Below are 22496 nucleotides of genomic sequence, written 5' to 3' on the forward strand. Positions count from 1 at the left end.
ATTACCTGAACGAGATGTGATGTGTGGCTCTTTTACTGTACCGAGTACATATAGAGCCGTATAGAAATATGCGCTATAGCTGGATCTGGACTAGATCCGTCCAAAAATACCGGAACTAATACTGGAAGAGACACGCGTTGCGCGCATCAGCCCTGAAACGAAAGCCAGGAAAGGCAGGAAGAAAAGTTGAAAAGATTTGTAGTTTGCCGTCGATAATCGACCGCCAGGACGCAGCTTCACGGTCACCTCTACCGGGTGGGACTTGGCAACATGGATTGCGTCGGTAAAAGTGAGATCCTTGAGAATCTCGGGGTAATATTGGCACAGGACGAGATTGATCTTATTCTCGGCCGAGAACTTTGGAGCAGAACCTCGTAGAAGTACAGAATAGCACGCACAGGCTCCAGGAAGCCGTCAATATAGCCGCAGCGATTGAGTAATCCTTCTATTAGCCCTACTATAGGATCCTCCTTGAAGAACTCGACGTATGTTAGTACTGGGAACAGGCATGCCGCACGAGAACAAGCAACGTCTCGGCTTGCAACCGTCATTCCCTTTTCAAATTCAGCTATAGACAGGCGAATATATGAAGTGCATATGTCTGAGGGGAACAAGCTCGAAGCAACCACGCGAGAGTTATGTCTGTTGAACCCTGGATCACCAAAATTTGCTGAAGTTTGATTTACTAGACATTGAGGACGATATACGATCGAGTGGATGTCAAAATGAATAGTCAATCCGTGTCAAAGGATACGGAACTGGATATAGCCGACCCTAAGTGCTTACTGGCCTTTGGTCCTTAGGGGGAACCTGCATAAGGGTCATGGAGGAGAATGTTGCTTACAAACGAAGAGTCAGGTCGGACGACACCTGTTTTATTTTGTAAGTCAATTAGCCTAAGTAATGGGACTGAAAAGCAGTTTTATGTCCTCAACATTGACTGCGTGGGGGAAGTTTTATGCTGGGTATCTTTAACTATATACAGGTTAGTCACCCCCCTAGAATCGCAATAGGCTGGAACGAGAAAAGAGGAAGGTCATCTAATACCAAAAGGATGCGCGATGAGTGGGATGGACAACTTGACGCCAAACAATACATAACTAGGGAACAATTGATCTAGCAGGTTGTCTATAACTTGATGCGTTGTCATCCGCTATCTCGTTATCTTAGTCCATACTACTGGCAACACCCACATAGGGAACACCATTATCAGCTACGGACATATCATTTGATCGCCTGACCGCTTATGTAAAGTGGGTGGCATTCTGGAGTTTCAAGACGATATCCCCGACACTATTCGTAAACAACACTTTTCAGAAGAACTGTAACAGAATGCTCGCTCTAGGAAATTGCGCACCTATCAATGTCAACTTCATAGGAGGCCAATCTCACCTGGAATCACCGGCGGCCAATTTAAGTCATCTAAGAATGGTCATTATTCAAGCTAAACCTATGTATTTCTGACGAGGGCAAGGAGTAAGGAGTATATATAACGAAACCAGTGGCTGTTAAATTTATGGTACTGGCTGCTGTGCATAGATGATTGAGGTTCAGTTCATCAAAATGTAGGAAATCAGGGGGACGAATAGGAACTTTCTGTTCGCACTGCCCGGTGACCGGATCCTACATCTTGACTGCTTTATTTGACGTTGATACGAGTCAACATCTTTCTTGCGACCAGGCAACCGAGTTGATTTGTTGAATATTCCCCTTGATTACTGCTTAGTGGAAGCGACGGAGGAGGTACGCTATAGGCATCCGGACTGGCTCTGCCTAGTTTGGGGGAAACTGGGTTGCTAAGTAATGCCACATGCTCCATGCGGGACAAGAGGGCTTCGGACCAATTGAGCCTAGTTGTCAGAGTGTTATTTAGACCTGTGGTAAGATTGAAGTACTTACGGAAGATGGGGTAGCACTTCTCGTAACAGTACCAACTAGACTCAGTTACAATTTACGCTTCCCATGTTACCCGAGCCGAATGTAGTGCATTTTGATAGTGAATGGCAGTAAATACAAGCCACTACCTTTGAATATAACATAACAAGATGGGATAGAAAGGGAACTAGTATGAGGGGCCAAAATGGCGTGGTACAATCCGTCAAACAGATAGTAAATCAAATAAAGTAAAACCACTATCTACGGGGTTCATGTCTGTCCTCGCCTTTCTAACTCCAAAAGGGACTGGGCAGCGTCCAACACTGAATTTTGGAGTGTACGGTATTTAATCCCGAGGAGCTGTTTGGACTTCGAATTATCAACACCGTAGACCTCAACGTTACCCAAACCAGACTGAGGCATACCGATAGGCACACGCTCTCTGATTTCGGACAATTTCTCTCGAAGGATATCTGCTATCATTTGGTAGCTAAAATTTCCTTCAGCCACAAAAAATCGTTGTCCTCCTGCTTCTGGAAGCTCATACGCTTTCAAATGGGCATCGGCCACATCGCGCACATCAACCCAAGCCCAAAAATCATTCGCTGGCACAGGGTCACTTGGCTTTGATGTTGGTGACATGAGTCGGTAGATATCAGCAGAGGATGTATTTAGATGTGCCAAATCTGTCGTTGCGTTTTTGTTTGGACCGTAAATCATAGGAGGGCAGATTGTCGTCAGGTCCCATGAAGGGCATTCTCTTTTTACAAAGTCCCAAGCCTCACGTTCGGCGAGAGCTTTTGCTGCACAATACGCTTCCGCGCCGGAAGTCCCTTTTTTGGCAGCCTCTTGGTAACTCATTGGATTCCAGTCCTTTTCGCTGTATACATAACCTGGTCTATTCCCTTTGGACAGATCAATTATGGATGCAAATGATGATATGAGAACCAATCGTCGCAAATTAGGTACTTTTTCGTTGATCGACCGAAGAATGTTCTTAGTGCCCTCAATCGCAGGTATGAGAAGGTCGCGCTCGTTGTTTTCGACTTGCATCTGGAACGGCGTAGCTGTATGAATGATACCCGTAACGTCCTTCACTGCTTCGTCAAAAGCATTGAATGAACTTATATCCCGCACAATCGTAAAGGTCAACCTTCTGTCCCGGACGTATTCCGGAAAAGCCTGGCTGACTTTCTCAACTTTGTCATAAGATCGCACCGTGCCACGAATGAGGAAACCGGACCGAAGGAAAACGTCAATTATGTGGGTTGCAACGAAGCCTGAGGCACCGGTTACTAGGATCAATTGGTCAGACATTGCTGGCGGATATGGAAATCTGGAGTTGGGTAGAATAGCTTGAGGAAGTCACATAGGAGAATCGACACTTTATGCCTAGATGTAGTATGTCCTTACATAATGACCTGATATCATCACTTACCATGTGGCATCTAAACTTTTCGGTTAGGCCTTAAAACCAATGGGAAACTAACATCATGACGATTTAGAACATTTGCGCTATCAATCATAATGACACTGTCCTATTTCCCCACGAAACATTTGTTTTATTATACCAGCTTAACAATCTGATGGTCCAACGTCGAGCCTGAATTGTTGACGATACAACGACCCTATCCAACTACTTCAATATATAAACATACTATATTGACAAAAAGAGTAGAATCGGTTGGGTTGACGATTTATAGTTGGAGGTCTCAGACACAGAAATGAGATCATTTCACCCGTTGCGGATAGTGTACCGGTAGAATGACTTACACCGCCCCACAGGTGGTCCGGACCTTAAATGTTGAATTGCAATCAAAAAGAGGAAAGAGCAAAGAAATAAAATACGACATGCTACAATCGAGACTTTTGTTTGAACTATAAGAGATAGTTTGAACTATAAGTATCTCTTAGAAAGGAAGGACACCATATTCAGAGTTTTTATCAATACTAGCTCAAGATAACACCCAGTTACCACTTGCTCACGTATTCAACTTGTTTAATATCACCTTCGCCAAATTCTTAGCGCTCTCTGGGTTCCGACCAGTCAGCAATCTGCCATCCTTCGCCACGACCACATGCGAAGCCCAGTTAGCGGATGCCTTCTCATATTTGCCTCCTAATATCTCGTTCAGCTCGGTTTCAAGCATGAAGGGCATGTACCTGAAGAGTTCGTTTCATCCTCTTCTGAGTTAGCGAAGCCATTGACCGGGGTGTTGGATAAAAGGAATGACGAATTTGACAGCTTGACGTTGAGTATGGCTGCGGTACCATGGCAGACGGTGGACACGATCTTGGCCGACTCCCAGAATTGCCGGATCAAGGCGATAGAGTGGCTATCAGTAGCAAGATCGAACATTACTGTATTGTGGTCAATCACGGCTTATAGCTCTAAAAGCACAAAACGTACGCCCGTCCTCCCGGGTAGAAGATCGCATCGAATTCCTTTGCGCACCTAAGGAAGGTCGAAATTCACTCAGTATTCTCCCAGAGGACAGAGTTTAGCTGTAGAAACTCGGTACACTGCGGATAATTTTTGTAGGCCTCTGTAGAGCCAGGATTTGAAGGTGCATAGCCACCATTTAAAAGACGCGATAGTTAAGTTGGCGTGAGGTGAGAGCACATAGTATGGATGAGCAAATTTAGGCTTTGATTCGTTAGAATAGAGAGAGTTTACTAGACAAGATCTGTGTTTTATTTTTACCAAATATCAGCCTGTCTTCCTGCCAGTGAAAACCAACTGCTCGTGGGATGAAAAGACGTTCAAGACTTTTTTAGGGGTTATAAAGATGAAGATTTTTTCAGATCAGATCATTGATCTCAGTCTCAATCTCGTAGAAGACTTGTTTGTAATTTATAAAGAGACCCGTAAGAGAATATATCACAGTTCTAGATCGCGATCTATACATGGTGAAAAACTTAAAAGAAGACGGTGACACAGCGGTTAATAGTGGCATAGCGACTCCTGTTCATCTGACACGGATTGACATAGTTCTGCCCCACTTGGGTTGGACCGTCATATCATACTGTAGATGCCATTACTGCACGTATGTAGTTTAAGAAGGAATAATCGCGAACCCGCTACCATGTGACTTACCGGCTTCCAAGGTACGCTACCAAGGAACGACTCGTCTGGAATTCAGGTTCCTCATTCACTCGAAGAGGCAAGAATTATGCCCTTTTGTTAATAATTAGTGATAATTGTATAAACCCAGCCATAATTAATTATCCACCCTCCGTAAGAAGGAATACTATTAAAGTCAAGAGTGGGCACTGAGGACATGAAAAGAGTGTCCCTCGGTTAAATGCGGGCCTCAATGGCTGATCTGCGCGAATGCCTTGGCGGCCAGTCCAAAAAATAATTATCATGTGTGTTGGTCAAACCGATTTGAAGGATGAGTAATGAGTGTGTTGTACTGGAATCGTAAAATTCAATAAGTGGTATGGCAGAAAAAAGAGCACCGCAGTGGAGGCAACGTTATCAAAATTGTTTGTCCCATTTCATGTGTCTAGTTGTTGCCAATCATTATTTCGGGCACGAAAGTAAAGTACCGGCGGAAAGTCCGATTTATGCAATCGATTAGATTACGTCGTGCGTTGTTGATTCCGGGAACTTCTTCATCCGTTAAGGATCCAGGGAGAAGGTCATGCCTCGCAAGGGATGATCCAAGGTCAAGAGCCCATCCATGCTCGTGTTCTTTGAAGTGCAGCCGTCCTAAAATTCTGACCTAGGAAGATCCCTCACCCATCGAAGAAGCTCACCAGAAACAGCCGTGAAACCAGGGTTCGCGTGACTATCGAATTTCGTCATGCCTATGTGATCCTCATGTATTCCTATTGGTATGTACCCAGGCAGGATAGCGGAATGGGATGGAACAACCTGATCAGTATTAGTCATGTACTGTAATGGAGCAAAGGATACTCACAACCCCCACAAACCTTAATGGTAATTCCTCAAAAAAGCAAGTAATAGCAATCGGCTGAAGCCCATTTTGGACTCTTGTCTGAACCAGATGATGGAAAGTGTCTTGGATCATGGCGAGTACCTCGGAGTCATCCCTTAAGCACTTTCGAGATATCCCTGTTAACTTGTTTGAGCACCCCAACAACATGCGCGAGCTTTTCTGCCCATTGGACGAGACCCGACCCATGATGTGGTGTAGCCAGGAACGCGATATCTCGAGTGTAATTTGATATTTTCTTGAGATGCTCATCAGAACGTCGTGCAGAAATAGTCAATGCCTGTAATCGTCAAATATCGTATCTTGGTTATTTCATTGTGGATAACACACATATTCACAAACAAGACCTCCCAGGCTATGGCAGACAAAGATTATGGGGCGGTCATTCTGTTTCAATCAGCTAGATACCAATCAATCCCATCCATTGGAGCACACAGTGTTATCAGCCTCCCTATGAGTTGCAAGCCTTGTCAGCAGGTTCCACGAGTGACAGCCTAGCCTGTTTTGAGACAACATGGTTTTCCAGTCAGTCACATAGGCATCATATCCAAAAGTAAGGATTCGAGCATTGGGAATTATGGGTGAGAGCAAGGTCTTTGGCCATGGATCACTTGAATTCGCCGCCGCTCTCCACGTACTCTCGCGATCTTCGGTGAGGCCATGTATGAATACGATAATATAATAATATGTAGAACAAACATTTGAAGAATGTCTTTAGGTTGGTATCTTCGGGGTTATTCAGGGAGAACTCACTCGACTACACTGTTCTGAGGAACATGAAGTGAAATGATTCCAGAAGGAAATGATTGTGTCGGTGTCGGTGTTGACCCATACATATTCGTATTCTTTTGGTGCGATTAATCTTTTTTTTTTTTTTTTTTTTTTTTTTGCGTTTCTTATGCGCGTTAAGAAGTCACGAAATAAAGGATCTTCGGACTGTCTTATCTACTTATTAAGAATGATACCGCTTTCGAATCGACGCTAAATCAGCCGACCTACGGCATCGTCATTATTGCTATATCTGTCAGGACCCCGACCTGCCAGGTGCCTTATTGATGCCTGAAGATATATAGCGAGCTTTGGCCCTCGCATTGCGAGGGTAGCTGATCGCACGCATGGACCAGGCTGGCCGTGCATGTCGCTAAATACATTAGCTAAGCGCACTATGTATTTATTATGCTCGCTGGTCCTCGCATGGAGGACCAGCAATTAGTCTCCTAATACACCTGCACGTACATTCGCCGATAGACTCTACTTCCCGAACTCATACCACTACCCTAGGACCTCGCAGGGCCCTAACATAGGGACCCATATGGCAATGGCTCTCATAATATGTAGTAGACGGGAAATGACTAGATCTTTGACTTTATGGCTAGTCTCTAGATCTTGCAGCGCATTGCGACGCCGATCTTCCGTAAGAGAAGAAATATCGTCGATAGTTGATAGCTAGTGACGACGTTAAAGGACTAATTTATTCGCGAGAGAGGATTTCCGAATTTGTAGTACGTCGTATATAAGATACATAAAGGTTTTGTGGCGCGCGAACCTGCTCTAGTCAGAGTCGGTAGCTCACTAGGTGATAGCGTTAAAGCATACCTCCTGCTATGGTGCTTTAGTGCCTATTCGACGAAAGAGGACAAGGAAACGTTAAGTAGACGGTCGTCTAGATAGCCACTAATACCAAGCGGAAACAAAGCTAGAAAGGCGGCAGTAAAGTATGTTAGATCTTCCTAATGATCTACGAGTGTGGCCTAGCCCTAAATTCTGTAAAAAAGCGTAGGGATCCGTTGCTAGCCGTGCCTAAGCGTACGTTAGGTAGACGACACGGAAGGACTTAAAACCACGCTTAACAAAGCATTTAAGAGGCGCCTATCGGGATTTTGACGTTCACTATTAATATTGGTAGAGACGGATGTAGTTATTAGTGGCGCATTGCTATCTATATATAGATCACTAGCTTATGCAGCCTAGAAATCATTCTTATAGTTACCTATATCTAAGTGAACTAAGTAACCTTCTCGTTTATGACCATCTAGCAGATCGACAGAAATAATATTTTCTTGAAGATCGGCTAGAATGAAGTCGTTATCCTACGTGCCGATTATATCATAGTTGATGGTCACATTATAAGCATGATTATGACGTGTTAAATACTAGAGAGCCGCAATCACCCTATGTTTCGGTACTAATAGAAATAGAGATAGATTCGCGTAGGTGGCAGATTGTTTTCCTAACTAGAAATCCCTAAATATATCGTGCAGCGTTAACGCTAGACTCGGGAGAATTTCAAGGAGCGGCTCCGGGTCCTATAGGATGACGACAAAGTGGCCGCGCAGAGCACGGTAAGATATCGGAGACGTGCGGCCGCCGGGGCGTAGCTTCAAGACAACCCTAAGGGGATGGCACCTAGCAATCAAACACTCCTCGACTAGGGTGAGACTTTAAGTACTGCCGGATAGTTCTGACACATTGTTATGTTCACACGGTTTAAGGCAGAAAACTTTGGAAGGGTGTTTTAAGACAGAGACTTAAGGTAGGTCAAATAGACATCCCACTCGTTATTATGTTTCCCATAGTAGCAAACTTATCTTCTACCATAATATTGCTAGTCACCTGAAATATCATCCTGGCATCGCGGAGGCTTATCTCACTCGTCTAATCATATTTCCGTCATATCAGTGAAGGCCAATGGTAGGGAGCTCGCACAACGCAGAAGGATGGACGATATTGAATGCAAGAGCTGCCAGTAGCATCATCCCTGCATCCAGAGATATAAAGTAAACCTCATGAGTGATCAAATATCCACTCCATCCCTGAAGCAACTCAGCCGTACGATAGATACATCGGATATAGATGCAGATGACTGAGACGACCATCGCGCGCAGCAAGGGTACAATTGGAGTCTTTGCAAACGTTGAGGAAGAGGCGGAGAAGATGACACCAGCAAGAAAATGAACAACACAACAGATAAAGCCAGTCATCCACACTATCTGTAAAATAATACCAGCTAGCATTATATGAGTACCTTGGGATAAGTCCCCATTGATTCGCGCCATTTCTGACGAAGCAAGGCCGCCTCCTATGCCTTGGAGAAGCAACGAGGTGCAATCGCCCAGGATAAAAATCCAAAAATAAGATATAGGGCTTAGATACGACGAGTGGCACCCCGGTATGCTGATAAAAACGCCAAAGAGGATGTAAAGCCCGGCTGCAAAGAAGACTGGAGCTACGAGGAACGGAGACATGTTAGATGTTGTATCAGCCGTTTCATTTCCCAGAAGATTATTTCTACTTACCCATTATAAGTGTGGAAATTTGCATGAGAAATGCATTTAAGTTATATGGGCATACAGCAGACCAGGTTCGAGCGACCCATCCGAGAAGTTCAACTGTATCATCATTAATTTAGCTTCTTGTGCATAGAATAAAAAGAGACGAATTGGAGAGGCATTGACGAACTGAAGCATCCAACGGCAAATACCAGTGACCACCACCTCCTTCCATGAGTAGACTGAGCGATGTGGGCAACTGTCAGAAAGCAGAAGAGAATAGAAAAAACGATTCCTGCGGCCAATGAGGGTTGATAGCTATACGGCGTTGGTACACCTTGAATCAAAGACTGGCAGCCCGCCTGGAGCAGCTGCTGGGATTTTAACATCAGTAAAAGTTTTCGGTATAAGAAAGAATAGTCACCAGGGAAAGAAAGAGGGCTAAAGAAACAGTATTCAGTGAGCTGGGCGGATGTCCAACGGTAAAGAAGTTCAGCGTATATATTTATTTGCTTTAGGGAAATCTTTGATCACTTCATACGAGTTTACCGAATCACAAGAGACCTTACTCTTTTAATATTTGGTCCACATGTCCAGGTAAACTAGAATCGATAGTTCTAGCAAGGCCTTTACATCAAATTTTGCGTTCAAATTAAATATGCTGCCTGCATGTGATCTATACACCTTGCGTAGTCGTACAGGCTTGTTATTTTTCCAATATTAACTAGAGGCTTCCCTTCTATCATTGTCGGGATCTATCATTCGGCCAGAACAGGCTGGCGGTAACTCACTGCTAGTGACCGAGAGATAACATCCCTTGCTTGGTGTATGCATTTTTGCGCGAAGCTGCGGCTCCGGTGTTGTGGCTGCCGAGTGTCCGCATATGAGATTAAGGGGTATCTGGGAACCTGACATAGGAGCAGAGGAGGGGGAAGAACACACGAAAATCAGAAACTTTTACTTAAGCGCATAAACTGTTCACTTAACTGTACGCACAATATTTAGCTGGCAGTGTGATACCATGTTTTTGAAAGGGGTGAGAAACCCCTTTATCCCACACGCGGACACTCGGCCGTCACAACACCGGAGCCGCAGCTTCGCGCAAGGATACAGGATAGGGGGCAATTTCTAACCACATATTTACCGCTGAGTACTGAGTTTCAACTAATAAGGAAGGGAAAAAGAAATTATAGACACATCCTATACAGGGCGATGTGCCCAGCTAGACCTTACTATCTTCTAGGTGGCCAGAAACAACGGAAATTTCGTGGAAAACTTTAAATAGTGGATTAAGGTGAAAGCTACAGATAGCGCAGGACTGAATGGGTTTATTAGTGGAGCTTATATTAAACAGGAAGTAATATGTATCTGATGATCTATCGGATTAAGTCTCATCATAGATATATAGTTATCGACTAGTTCAATTTTATAACAGCGTACTCCAGAGGAAACTAAAAGCTAATTCAAGGTGACCTGTAGGACTTACCTTTCACCATTACTACCACACCAATATACATATTGAAATGGGGATGGCTCGATGGCAGTCTGATATGGCAGACGGGTCGATATCAATGGAGAGAAGACAACCAACCACTCCCATGCCCACCGTAGGCATAGAGAGTAGTCTCAGGAAGCGACTGAAGTACTGATCTCGAAGCTATATGATGAATGAAGAATCTGGTGGAAAAACTGTAGTCATATTGATGATGGTAGGATGCTGCCCTCGAAGGAGAAGATTGCATGCAAGCTTCCTAAGGCATTTGTGATACCTCAGGCCACTAATACGCTACTGTCATGGGTTCCACCACTACAATATACAGGTTAAGTAAATCATATTCTGGTATACCTATCTTCAAGATACCAGGGCTATGGGAGCATTTGGTAACACGCAGAATTCAATAAATACATGGCTTTCTGGAATGCCTATTCGCGGGCTGGGACGCATGCCGAAGTAATTCTTTCATGCAACCTGCAAGTAGCTAACTAGTGCTTGTAATCACTGACTACTTTGAGACATGTCTGTTAGACTTGTCTGACCTGGGTTAGGGGGTTCTAGGCAATCTCTGAAGTCGGTAGTAGAATCACAATTTGGTATTAGGGTGGCATATTGACCGGTCCAACGCCCTTTACTTGCATGAATATCGAGGCTTCCCTCGCTGATTAATCTACTATCCAGGGATCTGGCTTACTACCCAATAAGTGTCTCCATGATAATGTCACAATAATTCAGCTAACGTAGTTCACATGCGAGTGGATCACACAAGCGAATGGATCACCGCAGAACACCATAGTTAAGGCTGTTTTTCGATATCTATATATTTTGACAACCGCAACTTGAATCTGAATTGATTTCTTTTCCTATGGATCGATAAGCGTCTTATATAGCCTGTAGAGTTTTGAAGTGAATTGAAAGGCTCAATAATGGCGATACCATAAATTACCTTGTAATTACGCTATCTCAGCTGTAAACATATATATTTTCCATATTTTATTATAAATTTCCTCTAAACTTTGTCAAAGTGCTATATTAAGTATTTTAAATATACTCTCGATTCCAGAATCTGTCTAAGCATCTGTTGTGGGGAAATAGTATTGTAATTTATCGCCTTAACTATAGTGTTCTGCGGTGATCCATTCGCTTGTGTGATCCACTCGCATGTGAACTACGTTATGATAATTCTTAAATATTATGTATTCACCCTACTTCAAATTAACCCGCGAAAACCTCACATTGTCCACTCGTTTGTTTCCTCCATTCTACTGCCTCTTTTTCCTCTGTCATATTGTACCCTGGAGAATTCTGCTCATTTATTTACCTCTGCTGGTAAGCTTACGTTTTGGATTTGGCCCAAAATCCTTGCTGATCTTGGGGATTATAATACTTCAAGTCGAGTGCTAGGACCTGCAATACAACACTATACCTTATACCACCCCCATATGGCAATGCTAGGTGTCGCCCTTTGGATCTTCCCTATAATTTCAGGAACTGTCTGGTCAAGTCTGATGCCCATCACTTTGTACGCCATGAACTCTGGGCTAACTCATAGCAGCAATGCTCCTGGGGATGATAGGTAACTGGGTAATGTCAGGGAAGCCGAGGTATAATACAATGGTAGAAGGGCAAACAATCCCGTGATTATCCCCTCCAGCACGTTCTTATCTGAAGCAATCCTGGCTGACAACCTCACACTAGGTACATTTCCAACATAGGAGCAGACACCAAGCTATTATTTGTCACTGGAAGCCTTGCTTCCACTCTTTTTCTGAATGTTGGCTTAATCCTTCAACAATGGCCAGCTAGACGTGCAAGGACGTGGAAGTGGGAAAGGACAACAATCAACCAAGTCTGCCCATACCTTTGGATCACACTTTCTATGATAGGAAGTGCTGGTCTGGTCTCCTTATCATACTTTGATTATATTTATTACACCCGTCTCCATTATGCTTCCTTGACCATGTTTATGTGAGCTTGTTAGTGAACAGAACATCATTTAATACGTACTCACATATGGCTTTAGATCGGCATATTCTATTAGCGCGGCCCTGCTCTGGGTTTATGCTCTGGAGTCTTGCATCTTCTTCAGTTGGCGACATCAAAACTTGGCTACACTGTTTGCCATTAGGACATGGGTCGGCACCCTTTCAGCTGGTCTAGGCATTGTTTTCTACTTTAGTTTGGGGCATCATGTGCTGAAGAAAGATTTCTGTGCGGTTATCGAGTGGGGGAAGTGGTAATATCCTGTCTTTGTATCTCCATCACATTAACTAACTGTTGTTCTAGTGATTGCATTTATTTTTACGGGACATATACTCTGTTTTGCTATCGACCTGCTACCGTCAACTCGCATACTTCTGGGACCAGGCGGATACAGCACGGACTTGATCTAATCATAAAAACTGACTACCCGTGTTTGTCATGAAGCCGTCCATATGTTGTTGCCCCAGGCTCTTAAGGGGCCTGAGGGTTTTGCCGAAGCGGGGACTTCCAGGTGGCCGATCGTCACCCTTCCGGTGGTGTAGCTGAAGGGAAGCCCTGCACGCAGGACCACGTCGGCTGGTTACACAAACTTCCTACCCCTCTATATCGTACTTTCTATTGTGAGAGAAGACTGTATATCAATAGACCGTGAGGAGTGGGTCCGGAACTCAAGAAACAGTCTTGCCACAATTGAATTTTTTCATCCTTACCTGCAACTGATCAGCAGGCCTTCTACCCTACAAGTAGATTTGAACTTAACACTACCCCTGAATGGTTTTTAGCGTTTATCGGATATTGATTAAATCTGATGTATCTTATGCAACCATTCAGTTATTGCTGAATAGCGGATTTCTTTGTCCCTGATTGTCCCACATTTACTCATTTACTTCTAGACTCGTGGATTGGATATATGATTTTGAGAGTCGATACGTCAAGTCGCACCCGGGTGCTGCCAAGTCATGCCCGAACGGAATCCAGATTAAGTAAATGATGGCAACCTATATGCTCATTGGAAACAATAGAGTGGCATTATCAGTCAATCTGTCGGCTCTCAGTGTCAGGTATGCCTTGACTTTCATGAGCTTTAAATACCTTGGCTCCTCCATGGCTAGGGTACGTCTTTGTTGTACACCCACTGCACCTTTTTCTCTGTACCTTTATCTGTTCCCAGTCAATCTTTCCATGGGAAGAAGTCAACTAGCATGTTGGATCCCTTCCCACCTCCACCAATATGGCTCAGACAGCTTGTCGAGCCTGGGGTGCTCTTCCTCAATCTCCCCGCTCTCTCTAACCACATCCATGAAATCTTAATCTCCTTTGCTGGATACCAAATTATCCAATTTTTCCTCGGCCCCTGGATGTCACGACGATTGTTCCCTCAGTACTATCTTCAATTGGATAAGCGTACTAAACTGAACTGGGATGTTCATGTTGTATCTTTAGTTCAGTCTATCGTTGTCAGTTCGTTAGCACTGTGGATTATCTTCGCCGACAAGGAGCGCAAGACGATGAACACTAGCGAGCGGATCTATGGATACTCAGGTGGTTGCGCGATGCTCGGAGCTCTAGCCATTGGTTACTTTCTCTATGACCTAATCATTAGCGCCGTTCATATTGAAATATATGGCGTTGGCATGCTCTTTCACGCCATTACTGCTTCGTGTGTATTCAGCTTCGGATTTGTAAGTCGTCTCGCCTTCCTATAGACCAGAGCCCTATATCGCATGAGAACCTCAGCTGAGCAGAGCAAAAGAGACCGTTCCTAACCTACTACTCGCCTGTCTTTATTCTCTACGAGCTTTCCAGTCCCTTTCTCAACTTTCACTGGTTTCTTGACAAAACTGGTATGAGCGGGAGCAAGCTTCAATGGTATAACGGGATGTTATTGCTTTTGGTGTTTTTCTGCTGTCGGATTGCCTGGGGAACCTGGCAGATTGCACTCGTCTACAACGACATGTGGCATGCTCTCTATCAGCCCAGCCTCGCACCTGCTTCGCAATTTCAGTATTTGGCGGCCGCCACTCAAGCTTCTCATCAGTGGGATGGATACCACTGTCCCGACGATCCGCGCGAAATCTCAAAGTCCTCTACCTCCAGAGCCAGAGTAATACCAATGTGGCTAGTCTTGATTTACGTTGTTTCAAGTTCAATCCTCAATATCTTGAACTTCTATTGGTTCTCGAAGATGATCGAGGCAGTCCTAAAGCGCTTCCAATCTCAACCAACGGGAAAATCGAAGGGGAAATTTTTGACCAAGTCTTATGGAAGCTGCAAAATTGTACAATGAAGGAGGCCTGCCTCAAGACAATCCCATTTGCAAGAAGGTCACATTAGGTGCGGGTTGAGGGAAGCCATAAAAGAAGAGGATCAGAAGAGACGACTGAGCTTGGAGGTTGAGAGATTAGACTTAGATTTTGGCACCCTGGAGGATATACTGTACTAGGTTTATTGCGCGGGACACCGTTTGCATTGGTTCATATGTGGTCTGTTATTGTACGAACAGCGAATTACTACCAGCGTTCAATAATTTGTGATGGTCAGGCCAAATCCCCTTAAAAGACCTGTACTATGTATATTTCCAACCATAATAGCCATGGAAACCATTTATTATATTTTGCATGACTTTCTGTACGAGATTTTCTTTTCATTAGGCGTTGGTGAGCAAGGCTGTCTAGTCAATCCACCGACGCTCAACAACAGGACCAAGTTCCCATGGCGCTAGGATCCACCACAACTAGCCGGCTGGGCAAAATTTAGGTGTGCATGGCCTATGCCCTGTTTATGCGAAGTGTGATGCTGTCGGTATCACCAGTTAGGTACTGTGTACACAGTTAAGTGAACAGTTTATGCTTCTACATGTAAGCAAAGGTTGATTTGGTTCATGTGTGTGTCTCCTCTGTTCCCAGGTCAGATTTCAAGATAACCCTTTTACCCCATATGCGGACACCTCGGCGGTCACAACACCGGAGCCGCAGCTCCGCGCGAGAATGCGTACACCAAGCAAGGGTTCTGATCTGTCAGTCGCTAACGGTGAGATACCGTCAGCTTGTTCTGACATATCCCGACGATGATAATAGTTGCTGCCTAGCGAATAGGTCTCGCACTGATGTGGTTCCTTGGGGTTTTAGCAGTGAGACTAAGAGCTATCACATCCCAACTCTCAAACTATTGTTCTCTGTAGTACCGCAGATCATTATTTCTTTTTGTATCTACTCCCTCTCATCTTCTTGTGCAATCCGTTTCCCCTTACTTTCACTTCGTTCGTTTCAGAGCATAAGGTTAACACAAAGGTAACATCACACTTGGCGGATTATTCTTAGGATATTCAGTAGAGTTATGAATAGCAGTATAGTGTCAAAAGATCAGGTGCAGTTGTACATTATAACAAAATAATCACTGTGATGACATAGCAGCCCTCACTATTTCATTGGACATGTTGTGCAACCTTAGCCAGAGGCCGAAGTATGGTGTGGGTATCACCGTGTAACATTTTTTGACCATCGGATGTGCCTGTATATTCCGACATGATCTTTTGTTGTGATTGATTCGATATTTTATTCTTACTACGTCAGGAATTACGGGTGGAACTCACTATCCTCGCGAGCTTGGGGTATCTTTGAGGCTTATTGAAGTCATCAACTTACTTTCCAAATAACTATTCAAACAATAGATAAAAATCGATCTATATAGCACAAGTCGAGATAAGCAACACTCAAACACCTTCCTTCCAATTCTAGTTTCCTGCGTCAGAATATCAAGCCAATGATGTTATCCATCCCTTGCTACAAAACAATCTGGCGATGATCGACCATTCTTCACACTGTACAGCCCCACCCATCACGAACTTTCCCTATTCTATACTGTACCAGACTATACCATCTCCCACTGACGATGCATTATTGTAGATATCGATGATCTCTGTGCCTCTTATGATGTCACCAACTTCGGCATTTGGAATGAGGGTGTATGATATGCACGTTAACCGGAAATGCCGAGTCCTTCAACGAGGGTGATGCCTAGGCTATAAAAGTAACCCCTCAGCTTTGATCCCAGGAGAATATAGAAACAGATCAAGATCCACAATATATCAGCAAGAGTATAATAAAACACAGCGCCCACAACAATGGAACGCAAAACTGTTCACAACCCAATCGTCAGGATACGCGCTATACTCATGTGGCCTTTCCTGGCATTATGGAATACTATATACTTTATTTTGAGCCTTAAGGTCTTCCCACTAGTCTGGCATGTATGTACGCAATCTCCCCCTCTCCAAGAGCCGAATATTAACCCTCCGCATCGCCAGGCCCGAGTCTTCTACTCAATGCTCTTCCGTTGGCGCCTAAACAAAACCCCAATCCCACCCTCAACCTTCAAAAACCTAATGGTCTTCCAACCAACAATCTGGAAAAGCAGTACACCGTTAGGCGAACTCGATTTCCTAGGTCACAAGTCAAACGCAACATATCTGACAGACTTCGACGCCGCGCGCGTCTACCACCTCTCATCGATCCTGCGGGTGGGATTGCATAAGTGGTCGAAGGAGCAGAGTGGCCTTCTTGCTCTTCTTCCTGTTCTTGGTGGTGTAGAGTGTTCATTTCGGAGGTCTATCAAACCGGGTCAGAGATATGATATCGTTACTAGGATTATTGGTTGGGATCAGAAGTGGTGTTTTGTTGTCTCGCATTTTGTGAAAGAGGGTGTCTTTAGACCGAGAGCCTTTTCGGATCAGGGGAAGGGAGTGAAGGTGAAGAAAGAAGGTAGGGATGAAAATGGGGATTTGGAGAAGGGGAACTTTGGTGAGAGTGAGAGTGATGGAGATGGGAAAGATGCTGTTTTGGCGGTTGTTATGGGGAAAATGGTTTTCAAGCATGGGAGGAAGACGATACCCCCGGCCGAGGTTTTGAGTGATTGTGGGCTTGTTCCTGCTGTTGAGGAGGGTGCTTCTTTTGGGTCGCGCACTATGGGTAAGCCTGTTGATGATGCTGGTGCTGGTGATGGCTCTGAGCTGAGGGTGAATGCAATTGATCAGCAAATGGTCATTGCGAAGGCTATTGAGGAAAGACGGTTGAGAGGACTTGAGGTTGCGCAGAGTATCAACTCGTCGGATGAGGGGGTTCCCTTTGATTTTAATGAGGATGTTGCTTTTTCGAAGTTCTAGATTTGATGTTTGATTTTATAGAGCTGGAGTGGTTCTTGTTACGAGGTGGATAAAGTCTATACACTTAAAAGAATTGAGCAAAACATTGATTGAATTAAGTGGGTGGTACATGATAAATTAGAAGGAAGAAAAATCATTCCCAGCACCGAAAGCAAAGTCCTCCAATATACTCGGGTTTACCAGGTTCGCCAACATCTTAGCTCGAGTGCGATCGGGCTGCTGTTGTGTCTCATTGCTGAACAAGGAAAAGAAGAAGTCCTCATCATCGAGATTTATCCCATGGTCTGTGACAGGTTGGTGTCCCATGATCGACGAGGGCGTGTCGAGAGAAAATCCCGATGTAGGCAGAAATGCAGTTCCTGGAAATTGGGGCGATACACTAGCCACTGGATTTGCACTGGTGTGTTGCTGTATTGATGATGATCTTCTTGCTTTGCAAACCGTATCAAGAGTAGGTAATTGAGCCTGAGTCTGATTTTGGGCATTGTGCTGCCCAGAGCAAGGAACTGCACGCCTCCGCGTGAGACACGTACGCGCTACCTCGAGCACTTCCCGAAGCATCTCAGCACAGCGACGCGCGACAATGATATCTTCCATGGAGGAAAAAATCTCGAGGGATTTCTCGACGTCCTCGAGGAGCTCCTTGTCTGGGAGGCCCGGGTAGTTTGATAGGATGACGTGGAGGAGAATCATTGAACCGTAAAGTGCGTATGTTGTGTTGTACCACCTGTTAATCATTAGTTGTTTTCAGAGAGTAATTGGTGACAATGGCGTACCAGGTGCGGATGTAGATCCTATGCATGAATGACTCGTACTGCATATTGATACTATCACGTGCAGCTGTGAGACATGTATGTAGATGGATGGAAAGATCGTTTTCGGTGTCTGTGCTCGCTGTTGCTGCTACGAGGAATGGTTTGTGAATGAGGATTCGAGTATTGTAGTATCCTTATGGACCAATCATCATCAGTATACAGCTCGGATTCTACGATCCGGGACATTGATTAACTCACTCAATCTCAAAACCAATTTTTGTTTGAATGCCCATTCAGGATCATTCAATGCATGTGCATCTAAATCCAAAAATTCAGGCATATTTGCTTTCCATTGAAGAAGTCGCTGATCCAGGGCCATTGCTAGACGGGATTTTTCGCTCATTGATCGCTGTGTGGAGTGGTATAGTTGGTGGGATGCTTCCGTGTTGATTTGGCTCAAGGCCACCATTACTGGAATCATTGCGATGTCGTTATCTTCAGCGTCGGGATCAAGATCACCAACATCGGACTTGAGCTTGGGAATGGAGGCCTGGTAATAATGCAGCTCTTTCATGCTGTCTAGACGTCCTGAGGAGCAACACATTTCTCTGGAGTATGTTAGCATGGTCGCAAGACAATCCTAGCTCAAAGTACTTACATTTCATGGGAATAGATGCACCTGTAGTTCAACCAACGTTAGATATGATCCTAACTATCGGGAAATAGTTTTTAGCATACCACCATGTACGTCGAGCCTCCCGTCGAGCAGCACTAGGAGGCAGCGAAGACAAACTCGACCCAAGTCCAATAGCTGCTGCTGTGCGAACGGCCATTCCACTGTACATGTAACAGCTATGAGGCTGTAACGAATTTTGACGAAATACACTCTTGGATTGGAGGTCAGCTTGTTTCTTAGGCCAGGTTGACAGGAACCCACCAGAAGCAGAAGAGCCTGAGCCGTTTCCAAGCAGGAACTCTCTAACAAATCACCCATGGTCTGTCTCGCGAGCCCAAAATAAAACTTGGCGAAATTAAGAGCAGAGAACGCAGCTCCTGTCCGGCCTCTTGTTTGATCGTTCGTCAGCAGGCAGAAGTGGTCTAGTAAAGAAGTCTCATTTGGACTGGCATTGATCGCGCCCAAGGCAACAACTGCCAAGTAGAGTCCAGAAAATGTGGTGACGCCTTTGAAGAGGCCTGCACGTCTTGAACTTGGCCATGCTTCACCTTCACAGCGTCTCATGAATGAGCCTTTGGAAAGTATCGGGTGGATGTAGTGCTTGTTGGCGAAGTAGCTGCCAATGAAGATTTTCTCAATTTCCAATTGTGCATTCTGCGTAAGCCGGGGAAAGACAGCTGCAAGGTTATTTTCACGGTCTGCAACTTCCAATTAGGAACTGGCTCATACGTTTAGGAATTGAAAAGAGTCCTACCATTGCTGGATCTGTTTCTCGAGTTACCTTGAACAGAGGGAGTTGTATGCGCCGCAATTACTCGATCGCTCTGAGATTGAGGCGAAGGGTGACCAGGATAATCTGCATTGTAGAGCAGGTTTACAATTGAGAGTTGTGAGTTGCCCGATTTTCTGCCATTGAGATCTTGGCTCGTCTCTGGAGACAAAGGCTGATCACGCTGGTTAACAGGAGAAACCGGAGTTGGCTGCGAAGCGCCACGATCGAGTAGATTCTGGGATCTGCTGCCTGCTTGATTTCGAGCTCTTGCGTACAGATTTTCAAGGAATGCTAGGTTGGAAGAATTGCCATAGAACTCGGTCCCGTTGGTGTGCAGATTGACTCCGCTCAAACCATCCCTCGACGCTGCATCGCCTACCTCGGAAACTGAGTTTCGATACGAGTAAGCTTCTGACTCTTCGGTGCAAGAAAGCACAATACTCACTGTGGCAACAGTTATCCTGTGCGATTGACACACTCGGTGTTTCGAGTGCAATGTTGACACCGGGCGAGTAATCTTCTAGCAGGCCCGGAGACCGGTTCGGTGACGAGTCTACTGGCCGTGTATCTTTCATAGTTTCAGGCAAACTCTGAGGTATCCCATTTTGTTGTACACCAGGCCATGGTGATGGCCGACTGACACTGTTTTCGCTTTATTCAGTCAGAACCCTCGGAAATGGCTCAGGTGAGCATTCCAACCTTTGCTGAACCTCACGAGTAGCCCGTTTCCTCTGACTCGATACACTGGGGGTACCACGACCTCCTGATCCTCGAAATACACAGTCAAACGAGTGATCTGTGATTCAGAGTTAACGTGGCTTCCATTGACGTCACGGGGCTAGGAGCATACATGCGCAATAAGAGCAGGGTTGTGCTTGATCACACTATATCTCCATCAGGAAATTACTCAAAATAAGAGCAGAAAGAACCCAGCTGATGAGGCCCACCTTGGTTTTCCGAGTGCGACATGTCTCGCATGCGCGGGACGCTCGCGGTATACGATGATGTGAAGTCCGTTTTATTTTCATCTCGGACGCATCCATCATCGCTATAAAACTATATGGCCCTATGTATTCGGACTGAGCGAAATTACCATGCTGTGATGTTTGAGAAAGGTTGACCGGATCGGAAGGCAGCACTAAGTCGTTCGCTTTGCCGAGCCAATCCCCACTCAACTTCCGATATCTTTTTCATGGATCTCATATAGGGACCCTTATCATGCGGGGTCTGGGGAAATCTTTGGGCCTTCTATAAGTTCTTTATCCGTATATACTTTTGTCTATTAATTCCGGGACATCCATATGTCGGGCTTTGTGGCTACTCCCGATCCAGATAGGGCTGCTATATCTGCCCCAAACGTGTCTATCACAGGATTAGGTTTCTTCATACAGCTACAGTTATCTTCGGATGGCTTATATGTCACAAGAAGAAAATGTTGGTCAAAATAGATATTGAGGCGACAAAACTGAATGTTGTTAATGTACGCGATGTTGCTTCCGACGGAAGCCAAACACATTCCGACGGATATGCAACGGAACGACCTTGCAACCGTCATTCAACTTCAAAAAGAACGAAGCATTACGAAGCATTACGAAGCGTTGGGCAAAATGGACAAAATCACCTGAAATAAAGGGGATAATAATAGGCTGCTCGGTTAAGGATGGCAAGCACAACTGAGGCTAATGTTCCTCATCCGAAACCGTATATAATCTATCCGATAGCACCGAACTTAGAGGCGACCCAGACAGTTCTTCTTTGGTAAATCCCTGTTAATTTAGGCTTTTAGACCTATCGACCTTCGGCTATTGATGGGCTACACCAGACGAATGGACGTAACGAGAATGCGATGGCCAATGCGGATAGCAGGTTCCGAGCGATATCCAGTAGATTGAGAAACATCTGAGTACGTCGAAATCAGACCATGGTGGATATCTTCTAGGCCTCCTTACCTTTCAAAGGCCTCTACTTGAATGACATTCACTAACATCTAGCAATCCGATTTGTAATGCTAGAGCTATTTTTCCTAGACGCTTGAACCTTTCGATGATTAACCTAGGAGCTGCTTCCTGGCAGCTTCTAAGTCGGTGGTTTCCTTCTGCAGCTGCAGCCGTCTCCGCTTTGTGCTGCTATCCTCCCCGGCAGGAAGACAGAGCAATATTATCATCCTTCTCTCCCTGCCTAACAACGGTCTACGTGCCTACGTACCCCCTTATATCTGGTAGCATGTTCTAGTTTAGGGACGGGCTTCTCTGAAAGATCACTAAGAGGCTATATCATCCCCACAAGAGCGCGCAGTAATAGTATACGCCGTGCACTTTTACTAACGTATAAGCGGTTGTCCTTACAGAACTAGTATACGGTACATTAAAGAACAAAGAAAGGACGGCGGATCCCGAGGGTAACGGCACGCAGAGATCTTTCTAGCGTAACCAAAGCCACACAAAAGCTGACATCCATTTCAACGTCGTAAGGATAAAAGTTTGTCCCTCCTGGTCAGAGTTAGGAGGTCAGGAATGACAATGAAATTTGGGGCTAGACCGGGTTCTTC

At 44.9% G+C, this 22496-nt stretch overlaps 9 protein-coding genes across 9 annotated transcripts; 2 read left to right on the forward strand and 7 right to left on the reverse strand.

Moving 5' to 3' along the window:
• Window positions 1-2145: 2145 nt before the first annotated feature.
• On the reverse strand, window positions 2146-3192 carry N7446_004438 (SDR family oxidoreductase; the record flags this gene model as incomplete). The annotated part of the gene is made up of 1 exon (XM_058513187.1): window positions 2146-3192. The coding sequence occupies one exon, from the start codon at window positions 3190-3192 to the stop codon at window positions 2146-2148; it is 1047 nt and encodes a 348-aa protein (XP_058374516.1).
• Window positions 3193-3857: 665 nt separating this feature from the next.
• Window positions 3858-4313, reverse strand: N7446_004439 (uncharacterized protein; the record flags this gene model as incomplete). Its single annotated transcript, XM_058513188.1, has 3 exons — window positions 3858-3994; window positions 4039-4236; window positions 4286-4313. The coding sequence occupies 3 exons, from the start codon at window positions 4311-4313 to the stop codon at window positions 3858-3860; spliced, it is 363 nt and encodes a 120-aa protein (XP_058374517.1).
• Window positions 4314-4351: 38 nt separating this feature from the next.
• Window positions 4352-4643, reverse strand: N7446_004440 (uncharacterized protein; the record flags this gene model as incomplete). Its single annotated transcript, XM_058513189.1, has 2 exons — window positions 4352-4551; window positions 4580-4643. Coding segments are annotated over 2 exons (264 nt in total), but the record flags the coding sequence as incomplete, so codon positions are not given.
• Window positions 4644-5590: 947 nt separating this feature from the next.
• On the reverse strand, window positions 5591-5912 carry N7446_004441 (uncharacterized protein; the record flags this gene model as incomplete). Its single annotated transcript, XM_058513190.1, has 2 exons — window positions 5591-5755; window positions 5802-5912. 2 exons carry the CDS (start codon window positions 5910-5912, stop codon window positions 5591-5593), a joined length of 276 nt encoding a protein of 91 aa, XP_058374519.1.
• Window positions 5913-5928: 16 nt separating this feature from the next.
• On the reverse strand, window positions 5929-6673 carry N7446_004442 (esterase/lipase family protein; the record flags this gene model as incomplete). The annotated part of the gene is made up of 4 exons (XM_058513191.1): window positions 5929-6117; window positions 6168-6224; window positions 6273-6549; window positions 6591-6673. The coding sequence occupies 4 exons, from the start codon at window positions 6671-6673 to the stop codon at window positions 5929-5931; spliced, it is 606 nt and encodes a 201-aa protein (XP_058374520.1).
• Window positions 6674-8512: 1839 nt separating this feature from the next.
• Window positions 8513-9495, reverse strand: N7446_004443 (RTA1 domain-containing protein; the record flags this gene model as incomplete). Its single annotated transcript, XM_058513192.1, has 3 exons — window positions 8513-9063; window positions 9134-9226; window positions 9297-9495. 3 exons carry the CDS (start codon window positions 9493-9495, stop codon window positions 8513-8515), a joined length of 843 nt encoding a protein of 280 aa, XP_058374521.1.
• Window positions 9496-13786: 4291 nt separating this feature from the next.
• Window positions 13787-14871, forward strand: N7446_004444 (TLC domain-containing protein; the record flags this gene model as incomplete). The annotated part of the gene is made up of 2 exons (XM_058513193.1): window positions 13787-14266; window positions 14338-14871. 2 exons carry the CDS (start codon window positions 13787-13789, stop codon window positions 14869-14871), a joined length of 1014 nt encoding a protein of 337 aa, XP_058374522.1.
• A 1836-nt stretch (window positions 14872-16707) lies between these two features.
• N7446_004445 (acyl-CoA thioesterase) lies at window positions 16708-17745 on the forward strand (the record flags this gene model as incomplete). The annotated part of the gene is made up of 2 exons (XM_058513194.1): window positions 16708-16833; window positions 16891-17745. The coding sequence occupies 2 exons, from the start codon at window positions 16708-16710 to the stop codon at window positions 17743-17745; spliced, it is 981 nt and encodes a 326-aa protein (XP_058374523.1).
• Window positions 17746-17862: 117 nt separating this feature from the next.
• N7446_004446 (fungal specific transcription factor domain-containing protein) lies at window positions 17863-20523 on the reverse strand (the record flags this gene model as incomplete). Its single annotated transcript, XM_058513195.1, has 8 exons — window positions 17863-18472; window positions 18522-18693; window positions 18759-19108; window positions 19159-19179; window positions 19239-19387; window positions 19438-19874; window positions 19931-20335; window positions 20394-20523. 8 exons carry the CDS (start codon window positions 20521-20523, stop codon window positions 17863-17865), a joined length of 2274 nt encoding a protein of 757 aa, XP_058374524.1.
• Between the last annotated feature and the right edge of the window lie 1973 nt (window positions 20524-22496).

This window comes from Penicillium canescens (genome assembly GCF_028828765.1).
Source record: "Penicillium canescens strain IBT 15451 chromosome Unknown utg000003l_segment0_segment0, whole genome shotgun sequence".
NCBI lineage: Eukaryota > Fungi > Ascomycota > Eurotiomycetes > Eurotiales > Aspergillaceae > Penicillium > Penicillium canescens.